This window comes from Anopheles aquasalis, chromosome 2 (assembly GCF_943734665.1).
Source record: "Anopheles aquasalis chromosome 2, idAnoAquaMG_Q_19, whole genome shotgun sequence".
NCBI classification, from domain to species: Eukaryota; Metazoa; Arthropoda; class Insecta; order Diptera; family Culicidae; genus Anopheles; species Anopheles aquasalis.
This window is the reverse complement of record NC_064877.1, coordinates 58,390,647-58,403,146: the sequence shown is the minus strand read 5'-3', so window position 1 is coordinate 58,403,146 and position 12,500 is coordinate 58,390,647. Positions and strand designations below refer to the sequence as shown.

Genomic DNA, 12,500 nt, shown 5'->3' with positions numbered 1-12,500 from the left:
TAATGACCGGGAATTAATTATCGAACGAGAATGCGCGCGTTCAACCTAATGTGCCGCTTAAGTAATCGTTCATCTAACAGACAATTAGGCGAGGGTGGGTGGTAAAGAACAAAAACAAAAAAAAAAGCTAAATCTGATTAAAGAGTCCCAGAGTGTTGCAGCAGAACAGAAGCACAAGGATCGTACTCTGCCCAACTGCTGCTGCTGCTGTCTGCTCGAAGGCGTGTACTCATCATTATCGTTCTGCTGCTGCTACTGCTGCTGGTGGGCTATTGAGCGGCTGCTGGAATCAATTAAAAACAAGCGCGCAGAACATGAAACGGTTTTTACAAAAACACTCCGCGGCCAGCATGACGGTCCAGGATAGGAGTGGTGAACGGGCGGACGGGGTAACTTTAATAATTTGTCAGGACAGGCGAAGCAGCCATAAAACCGTTAACCATCGGGCGGAACACGATAAGAACGAGCGATGCGGTGCGGATTACTTCTGTGTACACACAGCCCTTCCCCCCCCCCCCCCCCCTAGCATTCCGGCTCTCCAATGTTTTCACCATGGCGGTGCTTCGGTGGAAAAGTCGGTTGAAGCACGACGATAGGGAGCGCCGGGATCCAGGAAGCTGAAAAACCATTCCAACGCAAGTTATGGCTTCGGGGTGGTGGGTGAGTTCGGGGTGCGAAAGGGCTTTAAAAAAAGGGCGGGCAGTGGAGAGAGATTAATTGGTTCGGGGCCGATAGCAAACAATGTGTCAAACCAACTGAAAAAGCTGATTTCAATTCTTCTTTGTACAAATTGTACGACCGCCCCCGAGGGTGGCTGGGGCTTTCGGTTCGCTCCGTGGTTCTTGTTTTCGTTGGACCATTTTTCATTTCTGCCATTTGAATGGTGCAATGTGATGGGCGGTTCCCTTTGATCGTATCCGATGCCAACTGCCCAACTGGTGTCTGTTTGCCTGCTGTTGCTGCTGCCCAGCTGCGGCATCGATGAAGCGAACCATGCGCTCGACCACCGCACCCCCCTTTTGTATGAGTCCAGTGACCTGGATCCAATGATCGGATCGGGGATTGATGTTTTTCTTTTCTTTTTTTACAGCGAACTGCCACTGCTCGATGCACCGGAGAATGGACCGGAGTAATGTATGAGTGATTTATGGGACTTTTGCATATTAAAAACCATCCCGATTCCCGTTTCTATCGCTTCCGTCGAACCGTGCGGCACTGGCATCAATCGGCAAAAGCAAGCACCAAAAAAAAAGGAGAGAGAGAATCACAAAGTTTGTTCAAGTTAATGGAGTAAGGAGAAAAAAATGGTGATGGGAAAAAGGAAAAGCAAATTCGCCAACAATTTCCACCACGACTACAACCATTCAACAGCTTCAACGACGCACCGGACTACGTCACGAACGAAATGGGTTCGGAGAAATGGTTCCCATTTCACCATCGGGCAAGCGGACCGATGGCAGGTTCCGATTTCGGGCCAGCGAACCGAGAAAACCCGGAAAAACAAAATTAGTAATATAATCTTATAATTTGCTCCCCTCCCCCGCCCCTTCCTTCGGTCCTCGGATTTCGTCTCAAAAGTCAAAAATCCCGCCCCCGCCCCCCCTTTGAATCATTCTCTTTTGCACCCTCTCTCTCTCTCTGTTTGTGTTTGTGGTGTAGGAAGCATGGCAAGAAACCGAAAGATATGTATTCATCTTTTGCGTTTTATGTTTCACGAGATCTCTCGCAAGATGCTGCGAGGAAGGTGACGGACGGACGGACGGACGGATGGACCACGACCGCGAACGACCGACCCACGACCGAGGGAAAATGCCATCGCGCAGATGGAAGATGGAGAAATATTTCCTTCCATTTGTTTTTTGGTGTTTCTGTATTTATGTTATTCCGTTTGTCAGCGAGCGTGCGGCCATCCTTATCATCCATTCGTACCGTTCGCTCTGTTGTTGTTGAGTTTTTTCTCCCTCCGAATTCCGAAAAGGGAATGAAGAAGTTGTTTCGTTGATTTTGCGTGCCTCTAACCTTCACTCTGCGCCCCCCGAGGTTGAGGACAGATAGAGTGTCCTCTTCGACAAGCTTATCGAAGGGAACGGAAGCAAGGAAGTCTGTCGAATGTCCTGTTGAAGGTTTCCTCGATGATGATGGTGCTTTAGAAGGACTGGTTGTTGCCAACGCAGATGGCCTAGAGGAGTACTGGTGGTGGCGAACGTCGAAAGCGGGACACGGCACTAGGGAATGCGTGTTGTCTCGTTCCTGACGGAAGCTCCCTTTGGTTGCATACAAATATGAAAGTTATATCTGATTTATTCGACGGAAAAGTCGCTTTCGGAGCGAGCAGCATCATCAGCAGCAGCTCGGTCGATGTTTGCTGTCTTGTTTATCGTTCCATTGGCTCTGGCGAGTCCTTTGCAGCAGCATTGCTGACACTTTCAGCAGAGCCAGAAATCAATACAGATTAAATTCCCTCGTGGGGTGCTCTGAAGCGCAGCATGAGTATCGCATCAGCAGCCAACCAGCCAACCAGGCTGCCAAGGTAAAGGTGGCAAGAAGCTCATATTGTGTATATTTATGTATACACCGGTACGTGTACGTGTGTCCTTATGCCGTGGTAGAGAGGGCAGCGCCAGAAATGGCAACAAAGTCCCTTGACAAGGGTATATTACATTTTTCTTCCCAAACAGGGCCTCGGCTTTGGCTGCTTCATTCGCCTGTTCTTGATGCTCCTGGTCGTTGTCGTCGTCGTCGTCGTCGTCGTCGGTAGACGTCAAGCATACTTAAGAAAGAGAGAGAGAGAGACTGGAGGCTGGAGTGGCTATCGAACCCGAAGCCGTGATGGAGATGAAATAAAGTCTCCAAGTCTCTCGGTCCATGGGTATGCAAATGATGCTGCATAAAAATCGGGTACGTATTGCCCCGAGATGCTCACCGTCACCTGGCGCCACGAGACCATTAGAGAGTGAATGAACGGAGTCACGAGTGTATCTTACGAGCGAGAAGTGGGTGGGGAGCGCAACGCCCAACGTTTCGTTACCAGCTGCAGTTCCAGAAGGGCTTAACGGACGGTGTCTTATTGATGAGTTTCTCGCTTCGGCCGGGCTTTGGCAACGAGGAGCAATATTTCACCAGTCCTTTGTGAATTCGGAAACGATGCTCGACGTTTGAAGGAGAGGAGGGGGAGCCGGGAAGGGGGAGGTGAGGGAAATGTTGAGAAACACGAAAGCAACTGATTTCTTTTTCCTATTCGGTTGGAAAACAGCGTTGGAAACAATCTATGACAATTCAATTGCAATGAATTGATGCAAAGAATTGTAAGCTTTTTGGAATGTGAACGAATGTTTCCATTGATATATTTTTGGGGTAGTCTTGCTGTTACTGTGGAGAAGAGGTCTCAAACTCATATTAGCATGCGGGCCACAGTTTAAAGTAACAAACCCGTCCGCGGGTCACTTCATTACATAATTTTCTAGGTGCGTGGCTTTATAAAAATTTGCTTTTTTCTCACCAAAGCCCAACCGGTGCCGTTGTTCGTGACCAGAGAGGTAAAGGTTATTCCAAAATTGGGCGCACTGCCGGGAATACGAAATGATGAAGTTCCGTTGCCAAAATCCGATGATGGAGGCGCCAGGTAGCCGGTAAAATTGCATGCTTTCAAGGGTTTGTAATAGAAATGTTGTTGAAGTGTTGGAAAAATGTTTCTTCATACACTTTATCAGGCACTACGGTCATTGCAGATATATAGTTATGAGCGTACATTGTACGTACGTAACGAAACGCAAAGAAATAAAATTGAATGAAATAGAATAGAATTCGTTCGGCAAGGAATGATTGAGAGTGGAGTTAGGTTAGGCTAGCGTATGCATTCTTTTATGTTCACAGGATGGGACACTTTTAATTTGACGACGGTTGAACTCCGTATGCATTATTATATTACCGATCTTCAATTCCAACATATGCATCGAATTAAATTACATAGAACATACATTTTGTCAAGAAAGTACCGGGAATAGTCGATTTAATTCTGACTGGGCAATCGGATCGAGTCGAGATTGTTTTCCGACGTTGGTACAACTGTCCTTAATTATTATGAAAAGATTGAATAAGATCCAGCAAACCCGTTTGCTTACAGCAGCTGGTTAAGTAAGTCGAAAAATATTGGTATGTACGTACTATTGAAAATTACACTTGCTATTGAAACAAATGGGTGTACCATACCCATCGTGGCCAAACCAATGAACCAATGCAACATGAGACGGTTAGCTTCCACTCTTAATTACAATGCCACACGGCTAGCACATCTCTTCTGTTCCTTTGAAACCACCGCGTGAAAGAACCGCCGCGATATGAGCGATCGAAACTGCTGGAATCGTTGCATACACCCAGGACGCAATAACTGCAGCTTCCTCTGCAGCCGTACTAAAACACAAATGCTCCTGCTTCATACAAATGCACGAGTGATCGTCTGTCCGGAGGCAGCTATGGCCCCAAAAATACGACTGTACCAAAAGTGATAACCACTATGGTCTGAGAAGCCCTGATCGCAACCATTATCATATATCCAATAACACAATGGTGTTGCTGTACGATAAGAACAAACTGAGCTCGTATACACATGGCCCAAATCACACTCGTCATCTACGTGAAGCATACGTCACTATCAGACTGCTATAGTTCACCTTGAATCATCGCTAGTAATCGTATCCGATATCTCAGACCAATTTCTTATGCAGCACCAGCTACCAACGAGGCTTTTATTAGGTGCCTGTGTCAAGTTTTCAGAAGTTGGGTAACTATTTAGTGACGATCTTCGATGTTCGTACGCACAAACTGTCCCGCTTATTGTACTCGATCAACTAAAAGTCCAAAGTTAAGCCAAATTTGCCACAGCTGCCCCTCAAAATGTACCAAGTGCCGATCAACGCAAGAAACTGTGTTTGTTATCATCTAAGCAGTGCTTGCGCACAGTCGGAAGTTGCGGTCGCTGAACCATGAGAACGGTTGAGATAAACCACGTCTCGCATAAGCACGCCTGTTATCTTTGCTCGCTATTTTCGGCTAGTTCGCATTTTTTGGTAAAGCAAAACAGTGATAATCTGCTGCACGGTTTCAATGTGCGCTATGATAATAACACAACTTGGGCCCAGACGACAATAGCAATGGATGTGCGGTGCTGTTCTTATCGGTTCTCATCCAAATGTTTCCGAAACAGAGAAACATCGCATTGCAAGGGAACTTGGCAAGACAACACCGCATTGTTTCGGCGGATTGCTTGATGGTCGTGGATACCACATCCGTCATCAAGCAGCGGCTGACTTTGATTCCGTATAAAAAGCCGTTCGGAAAGGAATGGATCACAGTTTGGATTCAATCTACAAGTGGCTCGGTGCAACCTGCCAAAATGAAGCTGACTATTTGTTTTCTATTGTTTTGTGTTTTGTACGCAGGGGTCACTAGCAAGAGCTGTGATAGCGCACAAGCAGCCCTGGAAACTCCCTCTTTGGAACTGATCTTGGCACAAGGACTGGAGATGGTGCTCGCTAAGCTCGAGCAGATGGATCGCAAGTTGGTGCAACTTCACTTTGAGCGGAACGAACATAGAATAGAGGTGGAGCGGAATCGGGCCTCCCAAGAAAAGAAGATGACAGACTTGCAGTGGGCGGTAGACCGTCTCGACGACAGCGTAAAGAAGGATGTCGGGCGCAACATGAGTTTACTCCAAGATCAATCTCGGTTGATTCTAGCGCAGCAAAGCGCTTGCGCCAGCCATGAACAGTTTCGTGAAAAATGGTTCAACTTTACGGCGAAGGACAACGAAGGACAAGGGCTGCAGGAAGACACGAGTATCTCCTTCTCTGCATTGTACAAATCACTGATGCCGGATGGTGTGGAGTCTACAGCAGCACCATTCCAGGGAGAAAGTGCGCCAGCAATTTCTACAATGTCACCAACAATGACATCAAGAACAACAACAATACCACCAACGACAAGTACTACTACCACTACCACAACAACACCGGACCCTCTGGTACCTTCTTATTCATCCTGCAGGAACGTTCCTTCGAATGTGTCGGGAGTGTTTCTTATCCGGGCAAACAACTCTAGCGCGCCGTTCAACGTTTATTGTGAAATGGACAAGTTTGAAGGCGGCTGGCTTGTAGTACAGCATCGCTTCAACGGTTCGGTTGATTTCTACCGGAACTGGACGCAATACCGTGACGGCTTCGGTGAGGTAGATCAAGAATTTTGGCTCGGACTGGAGCGAATTCATCAACTCATCACAGCCCGTACTAACGAATTGATTGTGGAGATCAAGGACTTTAGTGGCAACTACGGGTACGCCCGCTACAGTTCGTTCCAAATCGGTGGCGAGAGTAAGCAGTACGAACTTACACTGGGATCATACAATGGCACTGCAGGCGATGGATGGAAGAATTATCACAACGGGGTGAAATTTTCAACGCAGGATCAGGATAATGATGGGCGATCTGATGATCATCGTGCTGTTTCGTACGAAGGTGGCTGGTGGTACGGTGCTGGCGGTGGCTATTCGAATTTGAACGGGCCGTTTAGGAATGTTACTGATATGAAATCGATTTGGTGGCATTCTTTCAAAACCGGTGTTGGATTTCCTGGATTGGCCTACACCCGGATGATGATACGGGAACTGTAAAAACAATGTTTGTGATGGCTCTCTTCGAGGTGCATTGTAAACGAACAAATGACAATGTATTTTATAATGTATTTTATAATGTACACTTGTATGAATAAAAATGAATGTTCTAAAACAAATCTAGCAATGCATTTTTTATTTAAACGCATAATCGCTTCCCGGGGAAAAAATCCGAAAGGCATACAGTTGGGAAGTTGCTCGTTTCGCTCGATAAACTTTTTTTTGTTCGATCTTGTTTCTAAAAGGAAGCCAGCAGGATTAGAGTATGATCGGAAGTCTATGATTGCTTCAACTGGATACAAGGTTATCTGGTAACTAATCTGCGTAGTAGAAAGCTGGAATGAGTCTTACTTTTGAAATAAAAGTTCAATCAAACGAGGTCAATCGAAACGATTTTTCTTTTGGATGGCCATGGTATAAGCACGCTCAAATGTCTACATGCCAAGGATACAGAGCACATGTGGCTTATGCGCGCTTCGTAAAGCCGTTCGTTTAGCCTTATAGTTAAAGATTATATAGAGAACAACAGTAGCTTCATCTTCTTCGCCATTCATCATTCTCTACATCATTGCCATCCTTGTGGCCATAGAGAGATTCTAGAGAAATTGCGCTCACCGCTAGGAACTTATTCCGGTGGTCGTTATTATCTGAAAGAAGTAAGTGCTCTGAGCAGTTAAACATACGGCTCGTCCGTCCTTATATATGTTAAAAAAGTGCTCTCAGCCACAAAAAGACGATGGAGAGACACCAACATTACCTTTGAAGACCATGTCATTTCTAGGAATTGCTGACGCTTGTTGGATGTCTGGCTGTCTAGCCTGATAAAAATATAGTTTATAAGCAGGCTAGACCTTCGTACGCACAAATCAGACGTGTTTCGGACGAGTGCTGCAATGACAGCTCCCCATTCCATATGCCATTAGCCTTGTACCGATCACACATGCGCCTATCCGATTACGCCACTCGGTATTAACTCAAAATTAACACCTGACAATATGAGGTTTGCTGAGTGGCAGCGGCAGCGGCAGCGAACAGGCTGACTGTCTGCTGCTGGCTGATCCATTCATTCTGTGACCCTCGAACTGATTGAAATTCCAAACGCGCGCGTTCCAACGAGCGGCCCCTCTGTGCTGATAGGATGAGGAGAAAAGAAGAAGAAATGATCGCCTTTCGTCGCACTGGGACACCCATAAGACGGCATTATCCCATGGTTGGTTCCTTGGAAAATGCGGAACGCAAGCAATGAAAGGAAAGAAAATAGTTTGACTTTCCTTTATACTACTCGGGGGATTTTTTTTATTTGGGTCAACAAAGTTTTCCCAGAGAGAGAGAGAGAGAGAGTGTGTGCCAAAGGATAACATCCTTTTCGTACTCCTTCTCCGTCCGTGCGTCTTCCCTCTGTTGGCCGCCTTGAGGCGACTTGAAGGGACGCATGAGAGTGCGTAGCGACAGTGACCACGTGCGCACCGCAAGTTCGCCAAAAGAAAACCGAAGAAGAAGAAGAAGCAACAGAAGGACATAAAACAACAGTGAACCGAGTTGTCCTTAGGCGGAGCGGAGTTATCCACTCTACGTATTGTACAGGCTTCGGAAACCGGAGTCCGGAGCAGCTCGGACAGCTTGGGGTTTGGCGAAATCTTTTAACCGTGGCACAAAGACGGACAATATATCTCTCGGGCACGACATGTTTTTTCCATTCTTCGCTCCGTTCTAAGCGGACGAAAGTTGAGGCTGTTCCGTAGCCGTGAACCGTGAGGAAAGGGGGAGCTTAGTGGTGATGTTGGTGCTGCGATCTGGTGCGGAGTCACAATAATGGTCACGGCGACGCCACGGCCTGGTTGACGAAATGGAAAAGTCCAAACAATCGAACCGAACCGAAAGCTACGGTGCGCCCGGGTGAGCAGCACCAAAAAAAAAAAGCCAGAAAGGACCTCGCGGTGATGTTTGGGGCAAATGGAAGGCCGAGAAAAGAAAAAGGAAGGAAAGAGCACCATTCCGAATAACGAAAATAAGTGATTCCCATTTCCAGGCCCCCGGGTAAGCTGATTTATGTTTTAATCCTTTTTTCCGTCCCCGAAACTGTTGGCCACGAGAGAAAAAAAAACGGAAAGCCATGAGAGCCAGGGTGTTTGAGAGGTATTTTCGGTCACCGGACCGAAGGCCATCGGCACCAAGAAGCCGACACAGGAAAAACAGAATGGAAAACAGAACTGACGGCGGTGGGGGGGAAAAAATGAGAAAAACAGAAACTCTCGCAAAACTTGCCCAGCGGCGACCGGAATGGAACGGAACCGAACCGAACCGGAATGGAAATGGGTCCCCATTGGTCCTGGCTCCTGTGGTCCGGTCTGGTCCGGCCGAATGGACGGATAAGTCATCCACACTCTTTCGCTGATTTGATTTGTGGCACGGTCGGTTGACGGCTTCGGTTCGGTTGGATGGCTTTCCGTTTCGTGCGGTGCGGTGCTGGATGCTGGTGCCGTATTGAGGTCAAACCTTCGAGGCCCATCGGCCAACATTCGAAGCCTATTCGCGAGTAAATTCATGAGGATGCTAGCGATGGGCTGCGATGGGCACAACCTGGTACGATCAGCTGTCATCGTAATGGCGAAGGATTCGCGATTCTCACCAAGCCACGGGACCGTAAGGGCACAATGTTACCATGGATCGCGTACCACGAGTGCATTGGTACGGTTTTGCGGTGCTCTGCTTCAGTTGGGATTGAATTACCCTCGCGCAAAGTCATTAAAGTGAAAGAGAGAAGCAATGGACGCGGTTTCGAGGATTTGCCAGCCGTACCACGCTCACACCCAGTGCCGTGGAATCATGAATTTTAATTAGTTTCTTGCAGATTCCGTATGAAGATATAGGAGGATAATTATAGTGCAGGCGAGGCGTACCCGGTGCGGTACAGCTTCTCGGTTCGCGGTCTTCTGCGGCCCAACCCAACGGTTTTGCGCTCAAGATGCAACCATTGCAACGATGCAGTTGCGGCTATCGACGCTGTAAAGTGAGCAGCAGCGAACGCACAGAGCGGGGCATTCTTTTTTAATTTTTTTTTAAATCTCATAATGGCGGATAACATGCCACATAAATCATGGTCTAATGGCAAGATAATAGCGGCAGAGGAAGGAAATGTTGATGAAATGAGTGAAATAGGATGCGAGTGAAATACTTTTGCAGTGAAGCGGATGGAAAGTTTTTCTTCACAAAGCGTCAAAGCTCGGTGAAGCTGCAGTGGGACATGCAACGTTGAAGCGTGTCACGCAACAGGAGAGTGGTAAAGTGGTCCAGGTCAGAATGTTAATCGCAGTCGGGTGGTATACTAAAACGACACTCTACTTTCGCTCATTTAGCTTTGCACTCTAGAAACATTTGGTTGAGAAGTGTTAAGTGGTACAAGACAAGTGATTCGCTTTATCATTGTACAATATTATTAGCTTAATCGTTACAATAATCTAATCGAAAGTAAAATGTCAACAATCTGCTATTCAGAGCTTCTGCCCTAGTTGTTGTTTAATGTTTCGTGAGTGGAACGAACAAGAATGTCATTGAAACATTACATATTGCTTACAATGATCGCAGTGGCAGAAAGTATTGATTTGCGCTATCATTGTTAAAACTGCTGTTTATTTCTGTATGAGTACAGTCGCTGCAACTTAAATAGCTCAAAAAGAATTATTAATCAGAATCTATTTTTAAAAACTTTCATCTCTGGCGAGTCTTTGACACAGAGAAATGCAAATCAGTACCTGAAAGGTTAATTGAAGCGAGTTGTTTCTTTTATTAAAGTACAAGCACCGATTTTTTCATCGCACTCCAATCAATTGCGTTACTTTTTCCGTTGTATCCGTGCAGTAATCTAATGAAGAGCTGAACAACGTGTGCTTTCAGGTCTTAATGGAACGCGTTCATCGAATGCTCCATAGCTGAGTTTATTTTTAGATTTTAAAGTAACAATCAACGTGTACCAAAAGCTATTAGTGCTGATTGATTTTATGAATCACCAAATAAGGTAATGCACCATGACGCAACGTTACTTCAAACGATGAATTACTCAGCTCCAACGGGGGTTCTCTTGCGTTCTTTAGATTAAAAATGTAACACGAAACCATTCTCATTATTCAATCGTATGCTCCGTAAGTCCTACATTTTTGATACATTTTGGGATTTCCATATACAGCCACACATGCTATCTTTATGCCGGATTCAACTCCAATCACTTATTATTAGGAGAACTAATAATTTTTTTTGTAACATTCCATAAAACATATTTACTTAATGAACTTCTAGTTTCGATCAGATTGTAATGAGAAATCCATTAAAAATCCAGCGAAATCTAAATCCATTCCGTTGAAGTGCGCATACGCTAAAGAATCCCGGGGAAAGCAATGCTCGATGAAATAAATTGTAATGCCTGCACATCATTTGCCGGTTCGCGTAAGTGAGATTCTCGAATAAAAAATAGCTCTCCATCACGCCCGTCGTCACGTTTGCAATCAGCAATCGGCTTGATATGATACTCATAATGATGCCAGTAATACGCTCTGATGATGGTTTCCCGGGAATCCCTCTCTCTCTCTCTGGAGCGAGCGCAATTCAAACTCATTCAAATACACATTTCTGCGAAAAACATCAACTCAGCGGCTGGAAGCGGTTGTTCCATGAAACACATATTGAACGAATATTCATCACGGGAAACCGCCACGCAAAAGGATCAACCATCGGCTCACCCCGACCAGGACCAGGAGTTTTATTACCAAGCTTCAACGTTTTACCTACCGTTCGCGGAACCTGATTGCAATCCGGTCCATTCCGGCCGCCCGGGCACTCGCAGGTAAAATCATCCCCATGGTCAATGCACCGGTGCCCGTCCGGGCAGGGATCGTTGGCGCAGAAATCAACCTGCAAATAATGAGAACATCATTAGTGTTGTAAATCGAACCACCACAAGTACCGCACTCTCGGCTCGTCCTCGCGGCTAGCAATCGAGCATCGAGCGCATGGCGAACAATTAAAACCTTCTACACAATTAACCCGCAGCACAGCCGGCAGTTCACTGATGGAGATTTGTTTTTTACGACAGCTCCATAACGTCATTGACATTGGTGCGCCGTTTGCACTTGGCATGCGTGGCACAAACGGTTGCTCACTTCAACGATAGATGATCGATTGTGTGACACTCTGTGCGCCGAGCGAGCAACTTACCTTAATGTGACATCGTTTGCCGGTGTAGCCGCGGGTGCACTTGCACGAGAACCCTCCAATATTGTCGATGCATTGGCCACCATTGATGCAGGGATTGGACTCGCACTCGTTGTACTCGAAGTTGCACAGCTCACCGGAGAATCCTAAGCCAGCGGAAGGCAGCGTCAGCATGGATGCGATGCAAGCGCAGGGTTTGCAAGAACAGGGAAGAAGAACGTGGACGTGAGCGTGGGTGAGTAATATTAATAGCACCGTGGCAATGAATAATTTGCACGATCTGCACCCGATGCAGGGTACAAAATCCCGCTTTTCTTCGAACTTTGCAAACCAGAGAGCGAGTGTGGTTGTATCTGTGAGTCTGTGTAGGTGCCCGTGGTGCACACTCTGCAGGCGGATTTTGCTGAGCTTTGGTACCTTGTGCAGCACTGTTGTGCACCCTGGCAAGTGTGCTTAGAACTGTTTAACGAGGTGCTCCGGAACGGTTCATAATTAATGCTAGCAGACCGCATAGACCACATAGAAGCTTGTAAAGAAAGGCCGCTGTGCGTTGGGTTTCGTTTCGTTAGCCATCCGTTTACCGCAAAGCGTTACATTGAAAGGATGAAAGTAGACGTAGCGTGGTCCATAG

At 46.5% G+C, this 12,500-nt stretch overlaps 1 protein-coding gene across 2 annotated transcripts in view; it reads right to left on the bottom strand.

Moving 5' to 3' along the window:
* LOC126571783 (serine-rich adhesin for platelets-like) overlaps positions 1 to 12,500 on the bottom strand; it is a 66,466-nt gene that overhangs the window by 11,610 nt on the left and 42,356 nt on the right. For both annotated transcript variants that reach the window (XM_050230584.1, XM_050230583.1), the window contains exons 10-11: positions 11,873 to 12,015; positions 11,447 to 11,569 (exon numbers count right to left, since the gene is read on the bottom strand). In XM_050230584.1, coding sequence (XP_050086541.1) covers positions 11,447 to 11,569; positions 11,873 to 12,015 — 266 coding nt within the window. The remainder of the gene's footprint in view (positions 1 to 11,446; positions 11,570 to 11,872; positions 12,016 to 12,500) is intronic.